The sequence below is a fragment of the Clarias gariepinus genome, chromosome 12, assembly GCF_024256425.1.
Source record: "Clarias gariepinus isolate MV-2021 ecotype Netherlands chromosome 12, CGAR_prim_01v2, whole genome shotgun sequence".
NCBI classification, from domain to species: domain Eukaryota; kingdom Metazoa; phylum Chordata; class Actinopteri; order Siluriformes; family Clariidae; genus Clarias; species Clarias gariepinus.
The window spans coordinates 5071710-5094094 of NC_071111.1; the positions used below are offsets into that span (position 1 = coordinate 5071710).

At 41.3% G+C, this 22385-nt stretch overlaps 2 protein-coding genes and 1 long non-coding RNA gene across 3 annotated transcripts; 2 read left to right on the forward strand and 1 right to left on the reverse strand.

Moving 5' to 3' along the window:
• Positions 1-1529: 1529 nt before the first annotated feature.
• LOC128534684 (salivary glue protein Sgs-4-like) lies at positions 1530-2057 on the reverse strand. Its single transcript, XM_053509132.1, has one exon. It carries the CDS (start codon positions 2055-2057, stop codon positions 1530-1532), a length of 528 nt encoding a protein of 175 aa, XP_053365107.1.
• A 1605-nt stretch (positions 2058-3662) lies between these two features.
• LOC128534082 (uncharacterized) lies at positions 3663-4096 on the forward strand. The gene is made up of 2 exons (XR_008361450.1): positions 3663-3838; positions 3905-4096. It is a non-coding gene; the product is annotated as an uncharacterized LOC128534082 (long non-coding RNA).
• Positions 4097-5219: 1123 nt separating this feature from the next.
• Positions 5220-13431, forward strand: slc35e3 (solute carrier family 35 member E3). The gene is made up of 5 exons (XM_053508718.1): positions 5220-5855; positions 6203-6313; positions 8548-8706; positions 11758-11840; positions 12965-13431. Exons 1-5 carry the CDS (start codon positions 5454-5456, stop codon positions 13149-13151), a joined length of 942 nt encoding a protein of 313 aa, XP_053364693.1. The 5' UTR covers positions 5220-5453; the 3' UTR covers positions 13152-13431.
• Positions 13432-22385: the final 8954 nt, after the last annotated feature.

Below are 22385 nucleotides of genomic sequence, written 5' to 3' on the forward strand. Positions count from 1 at the left end.
TGGATTATAGCGTATCAGAAGACTGGTTAGGTATGTGGGAGCTAAACCATTTAAAGCCTTGTATGTAAGTAATACTATTTTGTAATTAATTCTAAACTGAACAGGTAGCCAGTGCAGGGATGATAATATTGGGGTTATATGATCATATTTTCTGGATCTGGTGAGAACCCTGGCGGCTGCAATTTGGTCTAACTGAACTAAACGCAGGCTGAATTGTGAAAGCTGTTGTGTACTAAGAAATCAGTTATCCTGTGGACCCACACTGAGGGCTTATTGGCTCTCACTAGGGGTCTGTGGCTGTTGTTTGGGGCTAAGAGAGCATCTCTGCATGTTTGGTGGTTCTTGCTTGATGCTTGGTCCTGGATTGGAGTTTGGTGGTTCTCCCCTGGAACTTGGTGGTTCTTGCTTGGGGCTTGGTGGTTCTTGCTTGGGGCTTGGTGGTTCTTGCTTGGGTCTTCGAGGCTGAGCAGGAGGTAGTCCTTTCGCTTCAATTTGGGGGGACTGCACATCATCCCTGTTCCCCTCCTGCTCCTCCTCCCTGGGTGTCCCTGACCTGCCCCACTCCACATCTGTATCTACCTCATTGTCCCTCAGGGCTTTTAAAATATTAAAGTCATCTGGAACAGAGCAGAGCCTGACTTCACTAGCCTGGAGCATGATCGTTCCATTCTGGTAGATATTCACCCTCAGAGAAATGTCCAAGTCGCCTTCCCTTATTTGTATCTGTCTACCATTATCAATTTCCCTTTCCGTATGGTCTGAAAAGTGCTTACAAAGAGCTCTGTGCCAAGCATCAGGTTGTCTTGTATAAAACAGGAAATTTGTGTATTTGCATTTTTTTGGGCCGTAATCTACTACCAGAGTTTCTGGGTGATCTCTCATGTACTGGTGTTTGTACGCTTTCCTCTCTTTATCATCTAGTCCATTTGGGTAATCTATACGGAAGGGGCTGAATATTTTCTCTATTTTCTCTATAAAAACAGAAGTGTGTGGACGTGTATCGTCACGTGACATCTTGACGCCCTCGGATAGCAGTTCTCTGTGTTTAATCCGAAATTTAGGCCTCGGTTCTTCAATAAGCGTCTCACTGTAACATACACTGTTGATTTGGGAAACTTTTCCCATGATAATGTTCCAATACGTCTGGCCCTCGAGAATCCCAGGAAACCTAAGCATTAATGAATTTACCAGCCGATGGTCGACTGAAGCTTGTTTATTGAGGATGCAGGACAACCACCTAGTAATGCATTACAATAGTCCAGTCTGGAGGTCATGAATGCATGAACTAGCTTTTCTGCATCAGATACGGATAAGATGCTCCTAAGTTTGGCGATATTTCTATGATGGAAAAAGGCTGTTTTTGTGATATTGGAAATATGATTTTTAAAGGACAAGTTACTGTCTAATATTACGCCCAGGTCTTTTACTGTCGAGCTAGTAGTAACAGTACATCCTTCTAAACGCAGTCTGAATTGTGAAAGCTGTTGTGTACTAAGAAATCAGTTATCCTGTGGACCCAGACTGAGGGCTTATTGGCTCTCACTAGGGGTCTGTGGCTGTTGTTTGGGGCTAAGAGAGCATCTCTGCGTGTTTGGTGGTTCTTGCTTGGGGCTTGGTGGTTCTTGCTTGGGGCTTGGTCCTGGATTGGAGTTTGGTGGTTCTCCCCTGAAGCTTGGTGGTTCTTGCTTGGGGCTTGGTCCTGGATTGGAGTTTGGTGGTTCTCCCCTGGAGCTTGGTGGTTCTTGCTTGGGGCTTGGTCCTGGATTGGAGTTTGGTGGTTCTCCCCTGGAGTTTGGTGGTTCTCCCCTGGAGCTTGGTGGTTCTTGCTTGGGGCTTGGTGGTTCTTGCTTGGGTCTTCGAGGCTGAGCAGGAGGTATTCCTTTCTCTTCAATTTGGGGGGACTGCACATCATCCCTGTTCCCCTCCTGCTCCTCCTCCCTGGGTGTCCCTGACCTGTCCCACTCCATATCTGTATCTACCTCATTGTCCCTCAGGGCTTTTAAAATATTAAAGTCATCTGGAACAGAGCGGAGCATGACTTCACTAGCCTGGAGCATGATTGTTCCATTCTGGTAGATATTCACCCTCAGAGAAATGTCCGAGTCGCCTTCCCTTATTTGTATCTGTCTACCATTATCAATTTTCCTTTCCGTATGGTCTGAAAAGTGCTTACAAAGAGCTCTGTGCCAAACATCAGGTTGTCTTGTATAAAACAGGAAATTTGTGTATTTGCATTTTTTTGGGTTGTAATCTACTACCAGAGTTTCTGGGTGATCTCTCATGTACTGGTGTTTGTACGCTTTCCTCTCTTTATTGTCTAGTCCATTTGGGTAATTTATACGGAAGGGGACGAATATTTTCTCTATTTTATCAGCCATAGTTTTCAATCCCTTTTAATCTGTATATTAACTGAGAAGTTGGAGGATCTTACCTCAGGATTTACAGCAGAAGTGCTAAAGTATTCGTTCCTTTTATCCGTTCGAATCTGTCCGTGGAATAGAAGCTCGTAGTTCCTGTTTTGTGAATCGATGATTAGTCCCCCAATTCTTTTTTATTCTTATTTTTAAACATACATTTGCGTATATGATTAGAAATAATACGGTTTTATCTTCGATTTATCTTCTTGTAAATCTATAATTAATACCGTTTATCTTCTTGCTGTGAATTTTTCTTCCCCACTTTTGTCTTAACAGCGGGAAAACATGGCGTCATTCTTTCCTTTGTTGCCAAGAGTTATTTCCAATGTGCGAGTCAGGGGAGAATACAGTGTGGGCGTACTTCTGTGTTATGGTGAACTTTGTTAAAGCAGAGATAATGTTCTGCAAGTACTCCAAAGTTCTTACCTCGAGATTTACAGCAGAAGTGCTCTAGTGTTCGGTCACTTTTTCCTTTTTAATGTGTCCGTCGAAGCTTCTAGTTCTTCTTCTGTGAATCGATGATTAGTCCAAAACTATAATTTTTAAAAAACATATATATATGTATATTATAGTTGTCTCTGTAAAAAATACCTTGCTTCTTGCTTGTAAGATTTTTTTTCTTGATTTACTATTGTCTTAAAGCCAGTTAAACACAGCGTCACTCTTCCCTCTGTGTTGATGCCGACAGTTGTTGCCCGTCTGCGAGTCGTGGGAGGATACAGTATGGGCGTACTTCCGCGTGATGGTGGACTCGTTGTTGGAGCAGGAGCTCCGTTCCTCAGGGCTGAGCCATGAGGACCTGGAAGAGCTTCTCAGAGAATACCTGGAAGCCAGGTGAGCACTCGTGTATACACGCCGGCACATACATCACACTGTTATACTTCGGAAATTTTTTTTTTTCACAAGTCATTCCTAAAGAGAACAAACTGATGAATTTGTTTCAGCTTTAGCTTGTGTGATTTTTCGATCCTGTGTTTCACTGGAAGATGAATTAATCTATTTATGTTTGTTTGTTTGTCTTTTTATTTATTTTATTTTCTATGAGGCTGAGTCAAAAATTAAAAACAGAAGTGTGTGGACGTGTATCGTCACGTGACATCTTGACGCCCTCGGATAGCAGTTCTCTGTGTTTAATCCGAAATTTAGGCCTCGGTTCTTCAATAAGCGTCTCACTGTAACATACACTGTTGATTTGGGAAACTTTTCCCATGATAATGTTCCAATACGTCTGGCCCTCGAGAATCCCAGAAAACCTAAGCATTAATGAATTTACCAGCCGATGGTCGACTTTTGAACCTTTTCTCGGTCGGTGATTGAGGATGTTCCTGTTCCAGATGGTGGTGGAGACGGTGAGAGAGAGAGACGGAGAGGAGTTCTCCCACCATGACCTCACTCCTGCACTGGACATGGGCACTACAGCGGTAACACACACACACACCTTTCTCTTTGTGTGAGGAAACACTTCATATTTCATTGTGTGTGTGTAGGTGTTCTCTAAAGACGAGCTGCAGAAGTTTCTTCAGAAGATGAGGGAGTCGTCTCTGCTGTTATTGGATAAAGGACTCGATCCTCTCGGCTACGAGCTCCAGTCCTAGATTAAAATACCCTGATGCCTATTTGTTTAGTTTTTTCTTCTATTTTGTACTTGAATAAAAGTGAGTTTCATGAGATCTGTAAAACTTCGGGTGTGTGTTTTTATTTCTTCACAGAACTTTAACTGTACTTCAGAAACTGCTATTATTATTTTTTTTACACGGAACTATAAAGAACCATTTCCACAGACGTCCCAATACATGACGTCTTTGATGTGTGACTTTGTAAAGTCCTTGAATAGAAATAAAGCTTGGTGATGAAACACGACACCTTTATAAATATGAACTGGAGGTTACATGTTAAAAATGTAGAAAAGGTGTTCAGTTATCTAAGAGAGGGTTCTCAGGCTTAGATTCATTTTATATATATAGTATATAAGTGCTATACATAAGTACATATATGAAATACATATGTAAAATGAATACATATTATATTGCTGAACATAAGTTACCAGTCACACACACACCCAATATAATGGTGAACTTGATCTGTTTTATGATTTTAAACTTACAAAACTTTAAATTACAACGAAGAAACTACATTTATAATAAACGCAGTAAAGAATTAATTTAAATAATTTTTATAATCTAAAGTTGCAGTACTTCATATAACCACTGGGTGTCGCACGATTATGACGTGGCAGCCAAGGCCGCGCTGGTTCAAAACGAAAAGAAAGGCCGCTTTGTGTTTTGCTTTGAGTTTGCTACCACGCCCCCTTTCGGGTTTGCTGCGCTGTGATTGGTCAGCTTGGATTACAGCGCCCCCCTCCTCCCCTCCTTTTTGACCGCGCTCCAATCCGCGTGCCTGTGTTCTAAGTAGAGAGCAGAGCTCGCGAGCGTAAACCGTTATTCGTGGGGCGGGGACTAAAAGCAGTTTATAAAAAAATTTTTTATTAAAACTTATTGTGGGGGGAATGAGGAGTCTGTTTATCAGCTTGCTTGTTTGTTTACCATCACAATTATTTATCTATGTGCTTATTTATCCCTTTTCTGTTCTTCTCCGTTTATGACGTTATTAAATCTAAATAATAATACCGAATAAATCAGATAACAGATATACCGACCCATAATGAACAGAGAGGGCGGAGACTGTGCTGTTACCATGGTAACCCTGTCATAACACTAATAGTTAGTGTGTTGTTTATTAATCCCTGAGGTTAGAACGCTGTATAACGACAGTGCTCTGTGCTGTAGTGGACTCGGTGTGGATTGGGACGGAGCCCTCGCGGCTCGGCGTCGCGTTTGGGTGACGTCAGAGGAGCGCGACCAGGAGGAGCAGTAGGAGAGTGAGGAGTGTGTGTGAGAGCGGTGAGTGAGCTGCGCACTGCGATGACACGCGCGGTGTTTTACACACACACACACACACACACACACAGGTGTCTGAGCGCTGAGCTGTAAGTGACACACACTCACACACACACACACACTCACACACTCCTCCAGCATGCCTCCGAGGCTCGTGCAGCTCTTCTCCAACAGCCGGATCGTGGCGGGGCTGCTGGTCAACCTGCTCTCCTCCATCTGCATCGTCTTCATCAACAAGTGGATCTACGTGCACTACGGCTTCCCCAACATGACCCTGACCCTAGTGCACTTCGTGGTCACCTGGCTCGGACTCTTCGTGTGCCAGAAGCTGGACATCTTCTCCCCGAAGAGCCTGAGACCCTCCAGCATCCTCCTGCTGGCGCTGAGCTTCTGCGGCTTCGTGGTCTTCACCAACCTGTCACTGCAGAACAACACCATCGGAACCTACCAGCTCGCCAAGGCCATGACCACCCCGGTCATCATCCTCATCCAGAGCACCTACTACAGGAAGAGCTTCTCCACCCACATCAAACTCAGCCTGGTCAGACACCTACACACACACACACACATATATATACACACACACACACACACACACACACACACACACACACACATATATACACACACACACACATATACACACACACATATATACACATATACACACACACACACACACACACACACACAGGGCGTCACGTCACTACACACCAGGAATCACAACATGGGGAGTCACATCACAAATCATCGTCACCTCGGGACACCTCAGTCACAGCACACTGCCTCATGTCATGTTGTTCATTGTGTTTCTGATCATTGTTATTGTGGTGTTTGGGTGTGTGGTGTGTGTGTGTGTGTGTGTGTATTGTCTCTTTGCTCTGTTAGGTGCCGATCACGTTAGGGGTCGTCCTGAACTCCTACTACGATGTGAAGTTTAACTTGTTGGGGATTGTGTTTGCGACACTCGGAGTCCTCGTCACCTCTTTGTACCAAGTGGTAAGACGCGTCTCAGCATCTACTGTGGTTTTATTTTATACATTTTTTACCACAAAACCTCTCTCACACTCGCATCTCCCTCTCACACACGCGTCTGACACTTGCGTCTCTCTCTCTCACTCGCGTCTCACTCGCATCTCTCTCTCTCACTCGCGTCTCACTCGCGTCGCTCTCTCTCACTCGCGTCGCTCTCTCTCACTCGCGGCTCTCTCTCTATTACTTGCGTCTCATTGGCGTCTCTCTGTCACTCGTGTCTCTCTCTGTCACTCGTGTGTCTCTCTCTCTGTCACTCGTCTCTCTCACACTGAACCTCTCACTCGCGTCTGTCACCTGTGTCTCTCTCTCTCTCACTCGCGTACCTCACACTTGCATCTCTCTCTTACACTCGCGTCTCTCACACTCTCAGCACTCTTTCACACTTGCATCTCTCTCTTACACTCGCGTCTCTCTCACTCGTGTCTCTCTCACATATGCGTGTCTCTCTCACATTCGCGTGTCTCTCTCACATACGCGTGTCTCTCTCACATTCGCGTGTCTCTCTCACACTTGCGTCTCTCTCCCATTGGCGTCTCTTTCACTTGTATCTCTCTCTCACACTCGCGTCTTTCTCTCACTCGCGTCTTTCTCTCTCTCGTATCTCTCTCTCTCACTCGCGTCTTTCTCTCACTCGCGTCTTTCTCTCACTCGTGTCTCTCTCTCTCACTCGCGTCTCTGTCTCTTTCACTCGCGTCTTTGTCTCTCACTCGCGTCTCTGTCTCTCTCACTCGCGTCTCTGTCTCTCTCACTCGCGTCTCTGTCTCTCTCACCCCCGTCGCTCTCTCACACTCGCGTCGCTCTCTCACACTCGCGTCGCTCTCTCACTCGCGTCGCTCTCTCACTCGCGTCGCTCTCTCACTCGCGTCTTTCTCTCTCACTCGCGTTTCAGTCTCTCACTCGCGTCTCTCTCTCGTATCTCTCTCTCTCACTCGCGTCTTTCTCTCACTCGCGTCTTTCTCTCACTCGTGTCTCTCTCTCACTCGCGTCTCTGTCTCTTTCACTTGCGCCTTTGTCTCTCTCACTCGCGTCTCTGTCTCTCTCACCCCCGTCGCTCTCTCACCCGCGTCGCTCTCTCACACTCGCGTCGCTCTCTCTCACCCGCGTCGCTCTCTCACACTCGCGTCGCTCTCTCTCATTCGCGTCGCTCTCTCTCATTCGCGTCGCTCTCTCTCACTCGCGTCGCTCTCTCACACTCGCGTCTCTCTCTCTCTCACTCGTTTCTCATTGGCGTCTCTCTGTCACTCGTGTCTCTCTCTGTCACTCGGCTCTCTCTCTGTCACTCGTCTCTCTCACACTGAACCTCTCACTTGTGTCTGTCACCTGTGTCTCTCTTTCTCACTCGCGTCTCTCTCACTTGCATCGCTCTCTCACACTCGCGTCTCTCACACTCTCAGCACTCTTTCACACTCGCATCTCTCTCTTACACTCACGTCTCTCTCTCACATACACGTGTCTCTCTCACATACGCGTGTCTCTCTCACATACGCGTGTCTCTCTCACATACGCGTGTCTCTCTAACATTCGCGTGTCTCTCTCACACTTGCATCTCTCTCACACTTGCATCTCTCTCCCATTGGCGTCTCTTTCACTTGTATCTCTCTCTCACACTCGCGTCATTCTCTCACTCGTGTCTCTCTCTCTCACTCGCGTCTCAGTCTCTCACTCGCGTCTCTCTCTCGTATCTCTCTCTCTCACTCGCGTCTTTCTCTCACTCGCGTCTTTCTCTCACTCGTGTCTCTCTCTCTCACTCGTGTCTCTGTCTCTTTCACTCGCGTCTTTGTCTCTCTCACTCGCGTCTCTGTCTCTCTCACTCGCGTCTCTGTCTCTCTCACCCCCGTCGCTCTCTCACCCGCGTCGCTCTCTCACCCGCGTCGCTCTCTCATTGGCGTCTCCCTCTCACTCGTCTCTCTCTCACACTCGCGTCTCTCTCTTACTTGTGTCTCTCACTTGCATCTCTCTCTCACTCGCATCTCTTTTGTACTTGCTCGCTCTCGTACTCGCGTCTCAATGGCTGCGTTGCCATAGAAACGGTTATTTTAAGGTATGATTTTGAAATGCCAAAACATTATTATTATTATTTTATGCCGTTCTTAATATGAAAGAGCTGATATTTTATAAAGTACAGATATTACATTAAGTTTATGATACTTAAACGCTGTGTGTGTGTGTGTGTGTGTGTGTGTGTGTGTGTGTTACAGTGGGTCGGGGCGAAGCAGCACGAGCTGCAGGTGAACTCCATGCAATTGCTGTACTACCAGGCGCCCATGTCCTCCGCCTTCCTCCTCACACTCGTCCCCTTCTTCGAGCCCCTTACTGGAGAGGGGGGCATCTTCGGGCCCTGGTCCCTGCAGGCCCTGGTGAGTGTGTGTGTCTGTTAGTGTGTGTGTAAGAGAGAATGTAAGCGTAACACAGTAAATATAATTTGTTACATTTACCTTCAGCGTTGTTTTAATGTGTGGACAGAAATAAAAATCCAAATCGCAATAAGGACGTGTGCAAACTATTTAACCTGCAGTTTTATTATATTTATTTAAAATACATGGCGTAGTGGTCAGCATTGTTTTCTTTGCACCTCAAGGGTCGAGGGTTCGATTCCCGTGTCAGGGTCTGTGTACATGAAGTTTTTTTTCCCTGAGATTGGTGGGTTTCTTCCGGGTTTTCCGGTTTCCTCCTAGAGTGCAAACGCACATTAGGCTAATTGGCGTTCCCAAAATGGTCCATAGTGTGTGTGTGTGTGTGTGTGTCTCCGGAGGTGTATTGGCACCCCGTCTAGGGTGTTACCGGACCTCGTGCTCTTAAACCCCCCTGTGATCTATACACACTTTTACTTGCTCATACACATTTTCATAATTTTCTTCTAGTTTATGTCGGTGACCATCGTTAACTACATTTCCTCATGACAACAAGGGCTTGAAATGAGACGCAGAGTTAAACTAGATTAAACAAGAGTCTAATCACCAAATGAATAATATAGCGTTAGCGCTGTAGTAATAAATCACAGTACTTTTGCTTTTTTACTACATTTGAATAAGAGAACTTTTGTGCTGTTACCCAAGTAGAAATGTAACGCTGGACCTCTACTTTTACTCTATTTTGTAGTAATATTTCATCTAGTTTCTATTCTTCTTCTTGACATTTACTCAAGTACAGGACTGTTCATTATCACTGGTGTGTGTGTGTGTGTGTGTAAGAGAGAGAGAGAGAGCATGAGAAAATGAACCTTGTGTTTCATTAGTCAGACTCACCTCTCACACAGAGCCACAGGAATTTACTGAAAAAACACACCAGACACACACACACACACACACACACACACACACACACACACAGAACAGTGTGTTTTACATCACCGAGCAAAGAGCAAGGGTGATCAGGTGGTGTGTTTTTTTTTTTTTTTTCTTGAGCCGTATTACCTCCACTCCTCGACACACACACACACACACCTATGATTTCTAACTTTGGCTTGTTCTTTTTAATTCGTGAAGACATTGTACACATTATACACTATGTGACATTTTTTAAGGAGTCACAGGTGAGGCGGGAACCTAAACTAAATAGCTGTGAGGTGAAATAGAACAGGAATAAATAAATATACTATGTGTGTGTGTGTGTGTATGTGTTTGTGTTCCTGTTCTATCTGGATATAACTATACCTCACCGCTAGTTAGTTAAAGGATGAGAACTCAATGTTTTTGCAGCTTGTGATTACACACACACACACACACACACACACACACTACACGTCTTTGGTCTAAACTGAATTCAGGCTGAACGGAGAGATTGAGTTCCAGGTTACAGCAGCGTCGCGTGATCTACTGAAGAGACACCACACGGGCATCAAAACCGGTTCTTCTGCTTTAGATGAGCTCAGTTATTATATATTACTCTATATTACTCTATATGTATTTATATTCCGCAGGAGGAATTTAATAATATTTGATTATTTAATTCGGGTTCTTTGAAACCAAAATATAAAGAAATAATTGGGGGCTAAAACTTTTGCACAGTACTGTACAGTATGTCATGTGATCACATTCTCTCATAAACAGCCCGTGAGATCTGCACGTGTGAAACCCGATATCTCTGGACCGCAGCAACAGTTTGTTTCGTTTTCTCCTTTCATTATTATTTCTGTTATTATATAACAATTGTTTTTTTCTTTTCTACGTTTTCTCTTCATTTTTGTCCTTTTTTTTCATTGTGTTTATGTTAATCATTTTATTTCAATCATTTCTTTTCATTCTTTTCTCTTTCACATTTGTTCTTCTCTTTTTATACTAATCATTTTCATCCCCCCTCCCCGCTTTTTAAACTTCAATTCATTTTCTTTCTTTATTTTTTCTTTTACTTTATACTTACTTTTACTCCATTTTATTTATTTATGTCCCTTTTCCTTCTTTTATTTTTATTGTTTATTCCTGCTTGTTTTTTTTATTATTATTCTTTGATTTTTCCCCCGTCCTTTTATTAAATTATTTCCGTTATTTTAATTGTCTCTTTTCTTTTTTTCTTTTAATTCTCCTGCTTCATTTTCCTACATTTCTCTTTTGCCTGATGCTTCCCCTTTTTTCTTTCTTTCTTTCTTTCTTTCTTTCTTTCTTTCTTTTTTAACTACATGCTTTTTGTTTATTTTATGTTCCTATTTTTATTGAGTTAATCTTTCAAACCTGTGTTCATTTTCTTTATTCATTTTTTTCTTTCCTTCTTTCTTACTTTCTTTGTTTCTTTTACTTTCTTTCTGTATTTGTTTCAATTTAACTCTGCATGCGTTTGCTTTTTTATATTTATATTTTTTCTTTATTTTTTATTTCATATACCTGTCTTCTTTATTTCTTTTTCCTTGATTCTCTTATTTGTTTTCTTTATTTTTCTTTTCTTTTTCCTTTTTAACAGTTTTCTTGTATTCTATTTCCCCCCCTAAATTACTTCCAGTTATACAGACAGAAATGCACGTTCTTTCTGCACTGTTTATAATTTAGAAATTGAAAAAAATAACTATCATTTCAGTGATGATTCTTCTTTCACATTTTGTCTCTAGAGGGCGCTGTAGATCCACAGGGCAGGGATCAAAGGGTAGACTCAGTAAGGAAACTAAAATAAAAACATTGGATCTGTTTACTTCCTGTCCGAGACATAACCCTGGTCTTAAAGAAGAAGATTTACAGTTGATGTGTCGTTACAGTTGTTTACAGTCGATGGCGTGAGCAGCCGTGTTCATGTTGGATTTGTTTGGTACAAAATAAAAAAGCATTAATCCATCACGGCAACAACGGCGACAAACAGGAAATAACTTGAACTATAAACATATATTTAATTGTTGAGCAAACAAACAAATAAACCATTTCATATTTCTTTCCTTTTTTCATCATCATCATCATCATCATCATCATCATCATCATCATCTCCAGGCCATGGTGTTCCTGTCTGGAATCATCGCCTTCCTGGTCAATCTGTCCATCTACTGGATCATCGGGAACACGTCTGCTGTCACGTATCCTTTCTCTCACGTGTCTAATTAATACATTGTTCCTCTCGTGTGTTTGAGTGAGCGGGTCCGAGTCTCCGGCCCACAGCTGTAGATTTACTGACTTTCACCACTAGATGGAGCTCTGGCTTTAAGATGAGTTCTGTGTCCAACTCTATATTATTAATACTCTGTGTTCTATACAAGACTCAGGAAGATGACGTCACCAAAACACCACCAATCACATCCTTTATATAAATATATATATGAATATGTGTGTATGTATATACTTTTCTCTACTTTCTTTAATTATTTATTTTACACATTTCATCACTTTTCTTTTTTTCTTTTCTACTTTTTAAACCCTTTTTTAAAGTTTATTTTCTTCATTTCGCTTTTTGCCTATATAGTTTATTTCTATTTTATTTTCATTTCACTTCTTTCTCCTTTTTTATTCTTCACCTTCCTTTCTTTTCCTTTTTCAGCTATTTATGGTTCCATTTATTTATTCACAAGTGTTTTATACCTTCCATTTTTTTCCGCTTTAATAATTTTAATACACTTGACTTTATTATTGTTTTTATAATTTATTTATTCATTTTTTTCTTTTTCCTGTGTTTGTCTTTTTCTTTCTTGCTTTGTTTCCTCTGATTTTTCTTTCCTCCCACATGATTTAGTTATTTCCTTTGTTTCCTCCGATCCTTCCTTTCTTTTCTTGCATGTTTTTGTTACATTTTTACCCTTTGTTTTTCTTCCCTCTCTTCTTTCCTCTCTCTTTTTCCATAATTAGTCTTTTTTCTTGCTTTTTGTGTATCTTTTAATTTTGTGGTTTATTTTCTTACATTTCTCTTTAGTCTTATCTTTCTTTATTTGTACGTTTTTCTTTTCTAATTTTTCTTATATTTCTTCCAATTTTTTTCTTTTCTTGGAATCCTTTTCCATACTTCTCTTCTTTCGTTCTTTTTTTTTGTTTCTTTTTTTTTTATTTTGACTTTTTCTTTTTCATTTCTTTTTAATTCCAGTTAATTCTTATTTAGTCTTGCTGTCCCTCAGTGTGGTGTGTGTAACAGTATGTGAATGTGTGTTAATGTTGATTAAGGCAGTGTGTATGTGTGTTGTTGTTGTTGATCTTTAACTCCTGTCCCTGCCAGATACAACATGTTTGGTCACTTTAAGTTCTGCATCACACTGCTGGGTGGCTACGTGCTGTTCTCCGACCCGCTGTCCCTCCACCAGGGCCTGGGCATCTCCTGCACGCTGTTCGGCATCCTCACATACACACACTTCAAACTCGGCGAGCAGGACCAGGCCAAGAGTCGACTCATTCAAAGACCTTGAGTACGATGAGCACGCCCTGCAGCGGAGGGGGCGCGGTCTCACACACACACACACACACACACACACCGGGCGCACGGTGTACCCCAGATACAGACACATGGGTTACACCGAAAATGGGCGTGTGGTGTCCCTCAGACACAGACACACTGTGTAACCCCGGACACAGACGCCTCCGTGTGGAGTAAACACGTGTGGAGTAGCGCGCCGCGACAGCTGTTTTTACTTCCTGCACAGTGTTTTCTTCAGAGTTCAAATAAAGTGATAAAAAACATCAACTCTGCTCATCTTAGTTCATTATCCCTGAACACACACACACACACACACACACACACACACACAGTGCTGGAGTGTGATCTCGAGAGTGTTCTCTCTCACTTCACAGAGCTTCTTGTAGAAACAACAGCGTTTACACACACACACACACACACACACACACACACACACACAGACTCCTCCTTTTTTTTCCATTTTATTATTTTTTTTATTTTTGCTCTTGTTGCTGTTTCTTTTCTTTTTTTCTTTATTTAGTTCTTTCTCCACTTTCTGTCTCACTTTTTCTCTCTTTTATTTCTCAGTTTCTTTCTTAGTTTGTCGGTTTCTCTTTCATTTTCTCCCTATCCTCTTGCATGTAGTCATTCTTTTGCATTTCTTTTTTTATTTTGTTACTACAGTGAAACCTCGGTTTGTGAGTAACGCAGTTCAAGCAAAGATTTTTAATAAATTTTGACTTGGTTTACGAGCACCGAGTATCATGTATCACGCATGCGCTTCTTGTTTTGACACCGAGCGTCACATGATCACAACTGAGCCAACGGTTTTTCTCTCTCTTGTGCTGTGGAATTGTGGGTAATCATCTCCCCTGCTGGGTCTTAGTGCGCGTCTCTTACTGGTATAATCAACATCCATGCCCGCGTGTACTGTTTACTATAACACTGTGACCACGTGTTATAGTAAACGTGTGTAAAACATTTTATTTTGTGTTTGTATGTGTGTGTACAGCGCGCGTGATAAGCAAAAGAAAGTCTCATTAGAGAGGTTAAAGATCCATTTTCTCTCTCTTTGTCGTTGTGTGCGCGTAATTTGACACCGTGCCAGGTCTCACACACACACTCTCTCTCTCTCTCTCTCTCGCCTTTAGTGAGTGAGTGAGTGTTTGTGTGTGTGAGGCACCCCCTCTCTGCTACACACACACAAACACACACTCTGCTTTACACAGAAACACTGCTCTGTCACGATTCAAAGGTAAAGTGCAGGTTCATTTGTTTTTGTTTTACTTTACAGCAGTGATTCCATTATTAAGCGCTCACACGAGTGTCATTAGCGATGTTCCTTGCTAATTTTTCCAACAAAACAGTCTTTCCATCACTTGTGTGTTTATGTGAAATTCAAATAAGAAAGGTTTACTGTGTAAGAAAGTCTCATTAGAAGGTTAAAAATCCATTTTCTCCCTCAGCCTCTCTTATGTGTGTACGTAATTTGACACCGTGCCGGTTCACACACTCTCTCTCAGGACGGGAGGGGCTTCACACACACACACAAACACACACACCGCCTGCGCGCATAAACGGAAACACATCTGTCGGAATTTTTTTAAAAGGTAAAGGGTAATTTGTTTTATTTTTATGTATTTATGTAAACATATTTTATGCTTTGGAGTGCAAACACACGTGCGCACACACACCAAAGCAATATTAAAGACTCATCCCTTAAACAATCAGATAGTCAAAAGTGTTGCACAACAGTTTCTGAGATACTCAGCTCAGAACAGAACCGGGCCAAAACACACACACACACACACACACACACACTGCTCAGCCCCTTCACAGTTTCTTCAGTAATTGTCTGTCTAAAGTTCTCTTTTTCGTCTTTTTTCACTAAAGTTATTTTGTGTTCTGCTTGTTCCAGCTCATTTTTTGTTCTTGCTTTCTCTTTAAATTTTTCTTGCTGACTTTCTTCTTTTTTTGCTGTTTTCTCTTTTTCCCCCTCTTGTTTCTTGTCGTTCGTGCTTCTGCGCTCCAGGTTGCTCTTTGACCGTCCGTACGTGTCACTGCGGTTCTGGTGTTAAATGTTAAAATGTAGGTTAAATGTGGTCGTGACATGAAATTCAGGTTGTGATCTCGTGACCTTGTTTACACTTTATACCTGCTTATTTTCTTTTATTATGTATTATAGATTTAGTAAGTGATGAAACACAAACACACACACACGCACACACACACACGAACACTGCTTTTTAGCAAAAGATTTTTTTAGTAGTCCTGAGTGAAATCTAACAGACAGCACAACACTAAACGATGCACTGCACTGGTGTGTGTGTGTGTGTGTGGTTGATTGGTTAAGAGGTCATCAGATTCGATCTGTTCAGCGTAGCTCGGGTCTCTCGTTCCCGTCTGCTCGCAGGAATTCTGCATTTTCCGCCAAGTCGTCTGTGAACTTTGACCCACTGACTGACTGCTTGTTGCTTCGTCTCAGCGATCTCTGCCCTGACGTTTGTCTTTCATCAGGAAGTGTGTTTTTTCTCTCTCTCTCTGATCCAAAGGTCTGTAATCTGACTGGAGATGTGCTGACACAGCAGGACGGAACAGCTGGAGAAATATTTTCCAGTTTTAGATACACGTTACAGAGGAACAAGTCGACATTAACTCTTCCATGCACCGTGTCTACACTGAACGAGTGTCAGTTTAAAGTGTGTGTTTAAATAAAATATAGATCATATAAAATATAGTCACTTCAGATCACTAAAAATCAAACAATCTTGTTTCTGCTTTTTTTCAATGTCTTGGGAAGAACTTTTGCAAACTTTCTGCACAAAGTCCCATATGTGTGGGAAGTGAACATATAATGTTAATAATAATTTTGCTATATTTACTCCTGTTGATGTTCTTACTTTCAAATATTTAATTAAATGATTTTTCAACCTTTTAAACATGTTACTCATGGTGTTCCTACACAAAAGGACAACCCATGTGCTTTATAATAAATTACATACTTCTGACTTATTCATACAAGTATTTTTTTTAATAATCTAAAGAATCTGAATCTATTTTAATAATAATTTAAGTAAGAAACCGAACACCAATAAAAAACATTTGCTTCATTAATGAGGGATAAAACAGACGTGAAAACATTTGGTTATGTTTATAATACACAAGTATGCATGCGTTATACTGTGTATTTATATTGTCACTATAAGACTTGGCCTCGTTATACATAGCCTGATTGTGTATGATATCAGATCGACTGCATGAGTGAAAATACAGATCAGTTATGAACAGCTGTTTTCTCCCCAGCTGTTTGTTATTTACTCTCTCTTGAAGTTAATGACAGAAACGCAGCTGCTTGTGTAACTGAGATCTTTGCTTCGTCCTGAAGATGCCCGGACATGATCCGTGTCCAAGGCTGAGACATGCCTGAGTACACAGTCTTCTCTGGGTCCTTCCTCTCATGTCTTTAGTGTGTCTTCTCCTGGGACATTTTAGGGGCAAATAATACTGTATATATTAGATTTCAGATAGAGCGAAAAGAGTCTGGATCGTCTCTTTATCCCTCTTTTATACACTTTATCCTTAGACACACAGCTACTCATCTTGAGATCTCCCTTTCTACTATTAACGGAATTATAGTTTATTAAAAGGATACAACAGTAACACTAGGCATGACCTAATGCATCTGGAAGACGTCTTTGTGCTTTTCAAAGATGTGTTAAAAATAAAACACCCCTTTCATTTTCTGCCTTGATGAGTTGAAGCGTAAAACCTCCTGAGACCCGAACTCCACTGTTGTGTACATTGCGATTTCTATTCAAACAGGAAGAAGTTCTGGAATAGAATTATGTCTAATGCTTCTCATATGAGGTTTGTACAAGAACGTATTCAGTCCAAAGACATGCAGATTGGTGTCTCCAAATTGCCTGTAGTGTGTGTGTGAGTGTGTGCCTCATGATAGATTGGCACCCCGTCCACCCTCATGCCTGAGTCCTATGGCAGCTATAGAAAATAAGTTGGATGAGTGACTTGTCATGAGTGAAATGTCACATCGTCATATGAGGACAATCGTGCCTCGGGAGTTGAAAGTCAACATAGTAATAATAATAATAATAATAATATTACAGTTAGAGAAAAACGTTATTCATTCTTTTGTGTGTTAATTCATTAGTCGACTCCAAAATATTTTTTTCTATTCTATTTTAAATTTATTGGGGCAACTGTGTTGCAGTTCCTCTGTGATCCAGCAGGTGGTGCTTTAACCTGGCAGGCAGCACAGCTTGTGTATAAAATTGATGGGTCTAGTTGCAATACAAATCAAATCACATCACCTTATAATATTGTATTGGGATTTACCTTGTTAAAGACAGAATAATATAACAGTGTGGGCCAAAGGTCTGGATCCATAGGCATTTTTGTACAGAAAATCTTATTAAAATTCAAATTTTATTCGTCACACTTGAATTTTGTCTTTGGGTCTGAAAAGAAGTCAGGAGTCTATCAGAATCAGACCAGAACGCTTTAAAAGAGGAAATCATCTCACACATGCTGCCAAGTCAGATGATTTCAGCTTCTGTAATTTATACTTTTTGTATCTGAACCCATCAGACCTTAAGGAGTGACTAATGTCCTTGCACGTGGTACAGCTGGACCAGAATAGTCCTCCATGTACAATAACATTAGCTGTAACTCGTTACGGTGCATAAAAATAAAATAAAAAGAGTAAAGAATAAACATAAATATAAATGAGTACAAATATAAATAAAAATACGTAATCATATAGTACTATTTACTTGATATATTAAAGCAGCACTTAATGTATACAGTGTATTGCACATGTGAGCAGCTTATAGTCTGTATAATATAGATATAGTAATTATAATTAAAATAAACCTGGGATATTGTACATTTGTTATTGGATAACTGTGTACGGACATGACATTTTTTTTCTTTCTTCACAAATCAATAGAGAGATGTTGATTAATGTTTACAGCTGCTGTAACATAAGTGAGAAACAGGAGATAAATCCTTTGTTATTGTTTTTTTTTAATGTCTAGCTTTAATAAATAAAATGTAATAATTGTTAGCATGTTGCTGTAGTATACTGTAGAGGAGTAACACATGTCAGGACATGTTGCAGTAACTCTGCTTCTTATCATCCTGTGATTATTATGAGTGAACACCAAACAGATCATCATACTGCGTGCAAACAAACATTCATAAAGTTTAGGTGAATTCCTACATAATTATAGATATGTTTTTAACATAATATACTTTTATGACATTTTTTCTGCCCTTTTAGAGTCAGAGAAGAGAACTACGGTGTCCCAAAGTAATTGTCTTCAGAAGTATAAATATATAATTAGACTATAAAGTTAGTTACAGTAGACACATGAGCTCCAGCCTAGCCATGAATTCTTTTCCTCCATAATCTTTAATAGTCTGGAAATTTAGTCATTTCATCTCTACAAGCCTGAACATGTCGAGCCCGAAGGAACACTTTGCTCTAAAATAAACTCTGAGTCATTAGTGCAGTTTTTTAGGAAAAGAACACGACGGTAATGAGACGCTCACGTGCCTCGCGTGAATGAGCGGGATTACACAACCTCAACAGCCTGTATTTAAGTCCAAAGGAATGGATCAGATCCCCTGGAGAGTTCTGTTTATTTTACGTGTCAATGATTTCTACACAACGCTGGGAGTCTGGAGTCTTTAAATAACAGTGTGAGGTCGTTTCCTGTGTGGGTCCGTCAACACCCGAGTCTATAGTTTACAAAACATCACGTCAACCGGGTAACCACTCACTTCACTGGAAGCCACAAGGCATCCCTGAAACGAAACTTACCTTATCTGCCAGTTAAAGAGGATTGAACTGAAGTGAGTAAAATGACTAGAAAATGGACTCATCATTGCTAATAATGTCATTCATTACTTTGTGCTAGGGATCAGGGTTGCGAAATCAATCTTAATGAACACGGACATAATGTGGCATCTTATTTTAATATTGGTTTTGTTTGTGTAATGTGAGAATCATTAGGTTTTTGTTTGTTTTATATCTGTGGACGTGTCCAAAATCACATCCGCATGCATTTTAATGCATTAGCCATTAATCACACGGTGTAATGCATTACATCTGTTCTAGAAAATAATCTAAGGAATGTTATTGATGTAAGAGGAATAAAACACACTGTTAAAGGACCTTTATCAGCTACAATGAGCTGTGATGTGGTTAAATGTGAATACATGGAACATTTCAGCTCCAAGTGATTTCATTCATTTATTCACATTCAGGATGGGGTGTCAAATCAATACAGAGAACAAGCGAACAAGCACACACACACACACACCGATCAGACATGAAATTTGAACCCACTGATCAAGTTGAGTTTTTTTTATTTATTTATCATTTTTATAACAGCTTGCCCCGTTGTGCGTTATTCCTTACATCGTCAATGTTGCTGTACCTGGAGTTGTAATACTCAAGTTCCAGACATATTTGCTCTTGATCTTCACCAAGAATTTGTATTTAAAGCCGTACTCAATACATTTATACCCACACACACACACACACACACTACAGTATCAGTGTCAGTTCTGCACTCACAAGAAACCATCCTCTAAATGATATCTGCTCAGTGGTGGTCCGTGTCCTTGGGCAGGTGAGATAGCAGTTAAAGTGACAACTGGACCACAATCACAGTACTTAAAGTGCACCTTCATGGAGAATCAGTGCATGATGAAAGTTTTTTTGGGGGGTGATCTTTAATTTTAGCTAACACAGACCTTCATGAAGTCTTTAATCAGTGTAAACACCATGCAGCTGTAATTAACATAACCTGAGATGATTTCTTTTAACAGAATTCAATCAAAATTACACTGCCGTCCAAAGCATAGGGCCGATTACGGACACGTTTGCCAGTGTTACACCACATGAGAGCGATATGATGCTATACCATCACACACTTATTTTTCTCAAGTTGCCACCCCAGAGCTGTATGAGCGATGTACGACCATGGAAACTGAGCTATCACAAGTGAAATATAATGCAGCAACAATGGACTTGTGGTCCAAACGAACAATTATAGAAGTCTGACTTCAATACACTTTATTGATGAGGACTTCCAGCTAAAAAGTCGCTGTTTGGACCTTAGAAGTGAGAACATTGTGACGGGTATGAGAGAAGCGTTGGCTACTTGGAACCTAAATGAAAGACTGTATAACAACAGATAACACGGCAAACATGGTAAAGACTGCCACCCTCATGAAAAACCTCATGTTTCTTGGCTGCCATGCAACAGGCCCGGGTTCGATTCTCAGTTAATGGCCAAATCCCTGCCAATGGATGTCATGCCAATTTCAAGCCCGGATAAAATTGGACGGTTGCGTCAGGAAGAACGTCTGACGTGAAACCTGTGCCAAGTTGTTGTGCAGATAGGATAGTTCAAAGTGGCAACCCCTCAATGGGAGCAGCTGAAAGACATTTTGCATTTGTTTACAAAAAACTATTTAATAATACTATTTAATAATATGTCCTTATAGTGTATGCGGGATTTGATGAGGTAAAGGATTTAGAAACTATACACATATGTAAATGATTTTGCATGAAGTCATGCAAAAATGTTCTTGATTATGGGGAATTTGTTCAAAACATCCATCTGGACACCTGATTTGAGATAGCCTGTGATTTCTGTGTCTACCGACTCTGTCACCATGTGGCTGTCCTCTGTCACCCTCTGCGGTAGTTCTTGAGGTGGGTCCCCGGCAGCGAGGGAACGGCATTCAGCAGCGAGAAGCATCTTTGTACAGTATAGTCCTTTTCCGCTTCGTCCCTTATCCAACGCAACATGAATTTAGGAATGGTCACTGCCTCCTTACTATCCAGAGTGGATGCGAACCGTGTCTTTACGGCCTGAAATATACAATATATTTTACATCACAACACTTAAAAATGTACCCTATGTACAGTGTGTATGCATAATATTATTTAAATTAGCCATAAGATTTTACTGTCGAGATTCGAACACTACTGTAACTGTGCTTGTTTGGACAAAAAATGCTAATGAGCAAATAAGCATAACAAACCTACATTTACCTTGACTATGACATCGGGCAGGCCAGATGTCAGACGAGAGAGTTTGTCCTTTAGCCCTATTGGTTTAGCCATCAGGGTCTTGAGTGTTGGCAGGAGAGCTCCATAAAACCATTATCCTTCCCTTGAAGAATATCCAAAGCCATTGCCAGCGGCTTCATAACCAGAAACTGGTATTTTCTGTCTGTCATGCACCTGATGCCAAGTTGGGTGCAAAGATTATTCAAGTCTGTAATGGGAATGTCAGTGACTCTGCTCAATGCATCATAGAGGGAGTTCCACCGTGTTGTAGTGGGACCCAAAAGTTTTCACCTGCTGAACTGCTCTATCATCTCTGATGCCATAGGTGACCTACTAGCTTTGGTCCACAGACCAGAACATTTGGCAGTGGCAGTCCTGTACTGTACACTGCTTTGGTATCTGTACTTGAGGACAGACACTTATCTAAGTCAGTTGTGCATATAAGATTAAGTGTGTGCGACGCACATCTGATTTGGGGAGGGAGAGCGAAATCATTACTGTTGTTTTCATCCACGGAAAGCACTTTATGTAGATCTTTAAAGATAACATCTTTCAACATCAAAATCAAAAGTACCAGTCAGTATCTGGTGTGGCCACCAGCTGCTTGAAGTACTGCAGTGCATCTCCTCCTCATGGACTGCCTATTGCGGACAGTCTGAGCACTGATGGAGGGATTGTGTGTTCCTGGTGTGACTCGGGCAGTTGTTGTGGCCATCCTGTACCTGTCACGCAGGTGTGATATTCGGATGTACCCATCCTATGCATGTGTTGTTACACGTGGTCTTCCACTGCGAGGAAGATCAGCTGTCCTTCCTGTCTCCCCGTAGCGCTGTCTTAGGCGTCGCACAGTGCGGACATGGCGATTTATTGCCCTAGCCACATCAGCGGTCCTCATGCCTCCCTGCAGCATGCCTAATGCACGTTCACGCAGATGAGCAGGGACCCTGGGCATCTTTCTTTGGGTGTTTTTCACAGTCGGTACACAAGTCTCTTTAGTATCCTGCGTTTTTAGAACTGTGACCTTAAATGCCTACTTTCTGTAAGCTGTTAAGGTCTTAACGACCATTCCACAGGTGCATGTTGATTAATTGATTATGGTTAATTGAACATGCATGAAAACATTGTTTAAACCCTTTACAA

Excerpts from the sequence above, each read along its gene's own strand:
- slc35e3 (XM_053508718.1), top strand. The coding sequence starts at position 5,454 with ATGCCTCCGAGGCTCGTGCAGCTCTTCTCCAACAGCCGGATCGTGGCG. Across the intron at positions 6,314-8,547 it reads TCACCTCTTTGTACCAAGTG|TGGGTCGGGGCGAAGCAGCA; the intron begins GTAAGACGCGTC and ends TGTGTGTTACAG. Across the intron at positions 8,707-11,757 it reads CCTGGTCCCTGCAGGCCCTG|GCCATGGTGTTCCTGTCTGG; the intron begins GTGAGTGTGTGT and ends CATCATCTCCAG.
- LOC128534684 (XM_053509132.1), bottom strand. The coding sequence starts at position 2,057 with ATGCTCCAGGCTAGTGAAGTCATGCTCCGCTCTGTTCCAGATGACTTT.